This window comes from Mesitornis unicolor, unplaced genomic scaffold, assembly GCF_000695765.1.
Source record: "Mesitornis unicolor isolate BGI_N332 unplaced genomic scaffold, ASM69576v1 scaffold174, whole genome shotgun sequence".
In the NCBI taxonomy this organism is placed as follows: Eukaryota; Metazoa; Chordata; class Aves; order Mesitornithiformes; family Mesitornithidae; genus Mesitornis; species Mesitornis unicolor.
The window spans coordinates 65,987-74,432 of NW_010177782.1; the positions used below are offsets into that span (position 1 = coordinate 65,987).

Genomic DNA, 8,446 nt, shown 5'->3' on the forward strand with positions numbered 1-8,446 from the left:
ATGCTGTATTGGTATATGGGAGACATCCAAAACTGAGAAACAAGGGTGTAAAGGGATGTTTTAAAAGGATGCTTTAAATACAGGTGTTGCTACCTGATACCAGTTAAGTAAATCACCCTGGAGCAAGCCCCACCAATGGCCCCACCAGCTCAGGTTGCCTTATGCAGTGAAGAGCAGGCTGCAGATGGTGCCTGGAGCTGTGGATGCAACAAACCGAGGCAGCCCCAGAGTGAGTGGGAGCACCTGCATGGTGCTCTGAAGGTGGTGGGAGCTGCTCCAGCACTTGGTGGGTTTAAGCACGGGTGGCTGATGCTCTCCTCTCCCCTCACACAGGTGGTCTTTCTGGAGAAGCGAGTGACAGAGCTGGAGAAGGACACGGCCGCCAACGGTGAGCAGCACAGCCGCCTCAAACAGGAAAACCTACAGCTTGTGCACAGGTAAGGGAGCCAAAATGCAGCTTAGCATCGCCTGTTGCACAAGGGCCTCGTGTATGGGATCGGGGCATCCTGCATAGGCTTTCCAGGGTCTCCAGTAAATTCCCAGGAGTGCAAGAAATGGCTTGCAGCTCAGCTGGGACAAATGGCAATATCTCCTTTACAAGATTCCGCTCAGATGCATGTAACTGTAACAGTGCGGTTTAGATCTTTTTTTAGTATCTTTTTTTATGTGTTTACATGTCCATCCTGAAAGGTCTCTGTGGAGCTCTGGAGCTCCAGGGGTTGGCTCGGAGGACTTCAGCAGGGTCATGCTTCTTGGAGAACTTCCCATTTGGGAAGTATGTATACTTTATACTCACTCTGTACGGACTCTTTCTGGCCTTTATTTCACCCACTGGATCTGGGTAGAAGATACAGCAGGGTCCCTGCTGCCCATCTCTGCCCTCCCCACAGTCAGCTTTGATCCTGTTGCTTCTGGATCCTGGCTAGGGTGTAGCCCTGCAGATCCCATTTGATGGTAATCACTGTCTTTACTAATCTGGCAGGCTTCTCTCTTCCAGCAGCGTATTTACCCTTGGTAGATAAACCCAGCAGGAGTTTATCTATAGGGCTGTAAGACTGTTAAGTAACAATCGTGTCGGGGAACCGAGCTATTCAAACAAAGGTTTCTCTAAGCCCTGATAAACTTTGCAGCGAGGGAAACGTTCTCACTTTAGCGGCTTGGCCCAGAAGCGTCACTCAGCTTTTAATCAAGTAAAGCCCCAAGTGTGCTTGTGGCTGGTTGAAGAATGGCTTCATCCAGCAAAAGCCTTCCCCGCCTGCCTGTGCAAAGCAGTTGCATAAACTCCAACCCAGCAACCTCCCAGCAAACCTCTGCTCTCAGACCGTTGCTGGGGTGGGTGATCTACTGCAGCGCAGGGGCTTGGGCTGCCTCTGCCTGCTCCAGAGGGCAGGCAGGAGCACTGGCAGATACCTCTCTGCCCTGTCTGAGCAGACACAGCCACTGCTTGCACTGCCACAGTCTCAGGTCCACATGGAAATTGCTGTTATGCAGAGAAAGTTGACCTGCAGATCCAGTATTTTGTGTTGGATGGGAGAGTGAAAAGGAGGTGGATTGGAATGAGATTCCAATTAAGCAGCTTGTTCTGAGTGATGCTGTGACTCTGATCCATGGGCTGCAGGTTATAATATTATTATAACTCTCTTAAAAAGCATTTTGATGCAGCTTGGAGACTTAAAAAAACTAGGCAGAGACAATACCAGCACGTACCACCTGGCTTATTTTATCTGACTGTTGTGCTGGCCAGCAGTAGGGTCCTTGGTGACTTCATGGACTGTGTTGCTTTCCCACTGCATCTGCTAAGTGAAGTGAAGCCCCTGCACACGTGCTGCTTGAGATGGCTGTGGGTGCACTTCCCCTGACAGCTCACTCTGTTTTACAGTCGGCTTCTCCCAGTTACTCTGTGAGGTGGGAGAGAGTCTGATCCCTCCCTTGGGACGGCCGGGGGTGAGCCACCAGGAGCAGTTAATCCTCTCTCTCTCCTCTCTGCAGGGCAAACGCTCTCGAGGAACAGCTGAAGGAGCAGGAGCTGAGAGCTGACCAAACGCTCCTGGAAGAGATCAAGAAGCAGAGGGAGCTGCTGAGCAAAATGGAGAGAGAGAAGAGCATTGAGATTGAGAACCTGCAGGCCAGGTGAGGCTGGGGCAGGGCTGGTGGTGGCAGGTCTGGACCCACATGTCAACGCCAGAATACGTGTACAGGCTGACGCTTTGCAACTGCAGCCTTTGGGGAGACAAAGTGCGGTAAACAGTGAGTTCAACTTCTTAAAGCTGTAACTGAAGTCATTATAAACCATGGGTTTTGGCTATGTCTACCTTTGTTCCAAAATCAAGCTCCTCCATGAACCAGGTCTCAGACTCTTTATTTTAATTTCCCTGATGCAGTTTAAATTTAGCCCCTGTTCTCCGTTCATGGGCCAGCCTCACAGTGCATGAATGTTAGTGGTTGGTTGTTAGTGCTTGTTCCCATGAATAACCCCTGGAAGTACATTTGATGCTTGGATGTGGGTCATCTTCACTGGAACAAGCAAATGTCTGAGAAGGAAGAGCTGTCAGACAAACAGTGTCCTGGACAGGGTGCTTCGTGCTACCTGTTGGCTTCTGAAGGAAACAGTGCTGTGGGAGAGGTTTCATTTATTTGTCAAGTTCTTTTGATGGAGTGTTTTTTTGCTGCTTTTCCAGAATGTGTTTTGCTGTTGCTCAAGCTCTGCAGTAAAACCAAAGATGAAGGCAGTGGGTTTTTTTACTGGGCATGCAGTAGGACAGTTACTGTGACAAATGGATGTTGCTTTACCTGTAGAACCCAAAGCTGAAGCCCTCTCTGAAACCCTGCTCTGACTCTGCCCAGGTGATGTGTCTCATTTCTGGTGCCCGTGCTGAGGCTGGCCCATGAACACTGATGAAGCCCTTGGCCTAAAGAATAGCATTGGACCTGATTGTGAAGGGCACAGCACTGGCCAGCGGGCTCACCAGAAGTTACGTGAATCCCTCACCTTTTTCCTCTGGGAGTAGAAATAGTGGAAGCCTTAGGGTTTGCTTTGAAAAGATAAATCACTGCTGCCTTGCCTTTAGCAGGTCCTGTTTTAATATTCCTAGTGATGTTTCAACCAAGTCTCCTACACTTGGGATGCTCGGGTGAGTTTCTTACACATCTCTCTGCTGTTGCAGGCTGCAGCAACTGGATGACGAGAACAGTGAGCTCAGATCCTGTGTCCCATGTTTAAAAGCCAACATTGAGAGACTTGAGGAGGTGAGGGCCATGTGTGCTTGGGGTACCCAAACTGGAGCTGTGTTTCTGAGTCCTCACCTGCTGCCTTGCATGGCTGGAGCTTAAATTCTCATTTACACGGAGGGCCTGTGTGAAATCCGCTTAATGTAATGAGCAAATGGGCTTCTTTAGCCTTCCAGTCCCTGCAGACCTCACCTCAAACCAGAGCCATCCCATGTCGCCATCTGCACGGCTTCCCAGGGTTTTGCTTGGAAGCTGGGATTAACAAAGCCCCTCATAAATCTCTCAGTGCCTGCAGGAAGCGGAGCTGCAGCCTGCAGCAGTGGCAGCCCTGTCCTGGCCAGCGAGGAGGGGACTCGAGCCCTCTTGTGGAACCTTGTCCCCATCCCTGTGACTGGGACAGTCCCCTGCAAGGGAGGAGGAGAAGCGGGCATGCTTCATTTCTGCTTCCTGTCCAGGCAGATGCACCCTCGCTGGGCTTTGTGTGTGGAGTCTTCAAAGCACCGCGTTATCTCCCAGACCCTCTCCCCTCTTGTCCTGCTTAGGATTTAAGGCTGCTGGCAGGGCCAGGGTGGGAGGCTTGCTGACATGCCGCAGTCTCCATGGACAAAATCCTCGTATTTGGAGAGAATGTGTGTTACAGATGTAACACCTGGTACAAAGGCTGTGTTTTGTTTCTGTTCAAGCTTGCAGCAGATGTAAGATTAAAATTTAAGTGAACTAAAATCTGTCTGCCCAGTTGAAGGCCCTCAAATGTTTCATCTGCTGCAGCTCCATCCCTTCCTGACGTGACCACAGTGAAGTGGTCTCCATCTGCCAAGACCTTGTAAGCACAGCACACTGAGGCTGGGGGTAGGAAAGCCACTGTGGGCCTGAGGATTAATTTCCTGCCTAGGTGTGTTTCAGCACACGAACACGAAGTTGATTTTGATCCTTAATCTCTCTGCAGAGAGATTGCCACTTTGTTCCATGGTTAATGGGATTAACAAGGAGTGAGAGGTGCAATTGCTGCCCCTCCCTGCTGAGGAGGGAAGCCCTGCTAATGAACTGCTGTCTTGCCTGGTGTCTGAAATCAGGATTTCGTTGTCAACATTGTGTTTCCTGCTGGTGTGGTGCTTTTGGTGCTCTGCTCCACGGAGCCAGGCACCCAGATCCAGCAGCTGGAGCTCCCCCTCAGAGCTGCCCATGACCTCTTTGTGGCATGGGCCTGCCAGCAGCAGCTTTGGCGGGGGTCTTTGTGGCATTTTTGGCTTTCAGGAAGCCAAAGCCTTCCTCCTGGGGAGAGCCACGCTGGAAGCTGTGAGCCTGGGGAGGAGCTGAACTGGTCAGAGGCAGAAGGGTGCTGCTGTAGAGGGCAGTGTCCTGTGCAGGGCTGCTGTCATCACCAGGACAGGCTTTACCTGACGTCAAATGTTCAGTCAGGGCTTTGAGTACAAGAAGAGGGCAGAGCAGGAGGGCTGGGCTGTGTGTTTTACATCCTAGCTTGAACTGGTCATACTCCTTCTTGGGTCAGTCCTCAATTAAGTCCTTTCATATCTGAAACTGAGCATGAGCATCACCACAGTGGCTTAAGATCTTGAAATCCTGGCTTTTCTGAAATTCAGACCTAAGGAGCCTTATGGTTTAATATCTCTTCTTGGCCTGTAGCCTCTGTGCTGGCCCCAGTCCTGCCCAAGCTGTGTCCCACGCCAGCACCACGCTGCCCAGAAAGCCGCACAAGTGCGGATATTTGCCTGTTTGCCTTTATTCTTGAGTCATCTCTTACTGCCCTTCTCTTAGCAGTGCTATTTTGGTGTGTGGCTCTTCTTGCTGCTGCCAAAGCACTCAGGCTCTGAAGCCCTCAGACAGCAAATGAACTCCCAGCAGGCAGAGCCTCTGAATGCGTCAGCGAGAAGAGCCTTCCCCGCTGTTCTCAGCATGTGCCGTGTCCTTGAGCAAGCAGGAAGAGCCCTGGCAGCACCAAAGGAGGATGGCTCTGTGACTCTCGCCTTTCGTTTCATTACAGGAGAAGCAGAAGCTGCTGGATGAGATTGAAGACCTCACTATGCAGCTCACAGAGGAGCAGGAGAAAAAGAGGAGGATGGGGGACAAGCTGAGTCAGGAGAGGCACCAGTTTCAGAAGGAGAAGGAGTCAACACAGGAGGTAAGTAGAGTCTGGGCTGCCTGCCACAGCCCTGTCCTCCAGTCCCCCAGGTTAGGGCTAAGTGGGGAAGCCGGCCTTGGCAGCCTCCCCAAAAATAAATATAACTGGATCATTTGATTGTGCCTGGGCAGAGAAACATCTCTGTTCTGCGTGGAAAGAGCGGTGGCAGAAGCACAGTGGTGATGGCACGTGGAGCTGGCAGGTGGGAGGAGAGCGATGTGAAGCTGCTTGGGTGAGAGCTGCCAGCTTCTTTGTGCTTGGGGGCAGAAACACAGCCCCCTCGGACCCACCCAGGCATCTGTGGTTGGTAATTCCAGCTGGAGGCTCAAGCAGGGCTTGCTGCTGTGGTAGGAAAGGAGCTTTGGGCCTCAAAGTGGAAATTATTGTCATTTTGGCAGCGCTGAGAGCACTTGGGCAAGATGGGAATTCACAGCGTTGTGGCAGGAGGGAGCTGCCTGAGCAGGCGCCCGTGTTGCTGGGAGGTCTGGCTGTTGCTGCAGACCCGGAGCCAGCACCTTTGGTGCTCCAACAAAGCCCTTCCAGGGCTGCTCTCATGTATTTAAGTAGCTCCCCCTCTCCTGTTTGCTAGAGGCTTGGGGAAGGAAGGGGAAGCCAAGTTTTCCCCCCCAGAAAGAGTCTGTTAATCCTACTGCAGCCATTGATGGGGTTACTCCCAGCAGGGACAGCCCGTCTGTCACACCAGCCATGACCATTGTTTGCTGCTGGACTTGCAGGGGATGCAGCACTCAGTTGTCCCCTTCCCTTGTGCTGTAGCTCATTGAGGACCTCAGGAAGCAGCTCGAGCACTTGCAACTCTTCAAACTGGAAGCTGAGCAGCGCAGAGGCAGGAGCAGCAGCATGGGGCTCCAGGAGTACAACAGCAGGACGCGGGAGACAGAGCTGGAGCAAGAGATCAAGCAGCTCAAGCAGGTACGTGGGGCTGGGCAGGGAGGGAAGCAGCTTGGCTGCTCAGTTTGCAGAAGGGGGTGCAGACTCCCTGACACCAAGGAGTGGTCAGTGAGGCGCAGGGGCTCCCTTACACGGAGCTGATCATGGATCCAGCAGCCCACTGCTTTTTTGCTCTCCTGTCCTGAGACAGGAGAAGTTGGCACCTTCCTCTGCAGGACAGCTTGTACACTCAAGAGCCCCTCTCTCTGCTCCATCCCCTGGATCTCCCCAGCACATTGGACGTTTCCAGAGGTTCTCTAGGCTCTGCCAAGACTGAGTCAGGAGACCATGCACTGTTCCCAATGCTGTGTGAGCTGCTGGTTAGGATTGAAGCAACTGCTAACCCAGCCAGATCTGCTCTGCGGACACCACGTGCTTCAGCAGCATCTGTTGTTTTTCTGTTGTGAACAGGATAACAGGAACCTGAAGGAGCAGAATGATGAACTGAATGGGCAGATCATTAACCTGAGCATCCAGGGAGCCAAAAACCTCTTCTCAGCCTCCTTCTCTGAATCCCTGGCAGCAGAGATCAGCTCGGTCTCCAGAGACGAGGTACACGTCACAGGGCACTGCTTACCTCAAACCACGTCTTCCCGGAGTGGCTGGTGCTTCTCCTTTCAGCCAGCCGAGGGCCTGGGAGGAGCTGATGTGGCCCTGTCAGCACTACAGTTCACTCCCAAAATTCGCTCAAAAGCTGTTGTGAGCAAAGAAATACCCTCGCAGCTATTTGAAGAGCTTGCAGGACTTACCCTGCCTGCCAGCCCTCCTTCCTGGGAACAGGGGAAGCAACTCCCTCCCAATTTGCTGATACTGGCAGCTCAGCTTTGCCTGGCCTGTGACAGCCTTCCCCTTCCTGGGACACCCCAGCGAGCAAGGGGTGTGTCTGGCTGCAGCTCTCTTAAACCCCAGGGAGCTGGGACATCCACCCTGGAGATCTTGGTTTCTCTGGCACGTGTGCTCCCTGTGGCTGTACCCCAGGTGCTGGTGTGTGAGCCCATGTAAGCATCAGAATTAAATATTTCAGATCCCAAGAAGTGGAGAAACACACTTGGATGTTTTGGGGGCCAGAGGGAGATGCAGTGCTTGCTGCTTTCTCCAGGGTCTCATATGGCTGAGAACTTGAGGAAGGACAGGAGCGAGCAGAGCTAGCAGCTGAGGGCATTTTCCCTGGACACTTATACATGTCCAGGAACATCCCAGGTCAGAGTGAACAAGTGGGGAAACCTCCATGGGTGCACAGAGCCACAAGAAGCCCCATTTCTGTCCCTGGGCAGCAACAGGCAGTGACCACTCACTCCCTTTCTCCATCCCTTGCAGCTCATGGAAGCAATTCAGAAGCAAGAGGAGATCAACTTCCGCCTGCAGGATTACATCGACAGGATCATTGTGGCTATCATGGAGACAAACCCCTCCATCCTGGAAGTGAAGTAAGGGCGGCCGAGAGCTGCCGGCTGTGCACTTGTCGATGGGTGTGGATTTGGTGCTCTGAGAGGATAGAGAGGGACTCAAAACGTCTTTGCTCTTGATGAAGGCACAAGGAAGCATCACGTCAGGTTAGTGGGTGAATTAACCAGCGGACCAGGGAAAAAAGAAAACCAGCAGCAAGGCTTTGTTGTCTGACTCTGTTATTTTGAAACCCTTCTGGTTTTGAGGGGTGAAAGGGAACCTGGAGAAAAACCACAGGCAACAGACACCTGGATGAAGGGCCTGTGTTGAACCCACTACCCGTGAAGCTGGGAACTGTCTTGACAGCGGCATCAGAGCCTCTGGCGCACGGGGTGCAAACAGGAGCTGCAAGGAGAGGGTTTCTCTGAACTGCGCGATGATGGGATGGAGAAGGAAGCAGCGGAGCTGATGTTTTCCCTTTCTGCCCTGTCCAGCCCAAGAATCTGCTTTGCCAAAGTGTCTCTGACACACTCACTCACTGGGGCAGATCTGGGAAAGAGGGAAACATGTCCTGGACTTGTAGAGGTTGTTTGTTTTGTTTGTTGTTGTTTTTTTTTAATTAAATTAACGCAGATGTCCTCATTAAGCTGGCACAGTTAATCCTTGCCCTGCCACATCTGCTTGGATAGGGGTTCCGTGCAGAGAGCAAGCTGGCTCCTCTCTCCTTGCCAGCGGCCGAAAGAG

General features: G+C 52.3%; 1 protein-coding gene across 1 annotated transcript in view; it reads left to right on the forward strand.

Moving 5' to 3' along the window:
* The window catches only part of RAB11FIP3 (RAB11 family interacting protein 3 (class II)), a gene marked incomplete at its 5' end in the record, with an annotated part of 73,850 nt that extends 65,983 nt beyond the window's left edge, over window positions 1–7,867 (forward strand). The window contains 7 exons of the mRNA XM_010182200.1: window positions 334–437; window positions 1,990–2,130; window positions 3,165–3,246; window positions 5,231–5,368; window positions 6,143–6,298; window positions 6,728–6,868; window positions 7,634–7,867. Coding sequence (XP_010180502.1) covers window positions 334–437; window positions 1,990–2,130; window positions 3,165–3,246; window positions 5,231–5,368; window positions 6,143–6,298; window positions 6,728–6,868; window positions 7,634–7,747 — 876 coding nt within the window. The remainder of the gene's footprint in view (window positions 1–333; window positions 438–1,989; window positions 2,131–3,164; window positions 3,247–5,230; window positions 5,369–6,142; window positions 6,299–6,727; window positions 6,869–7,633) is intronic.
* Window positions 7,868–8,446: the final 579 nt, after the last annotated feature.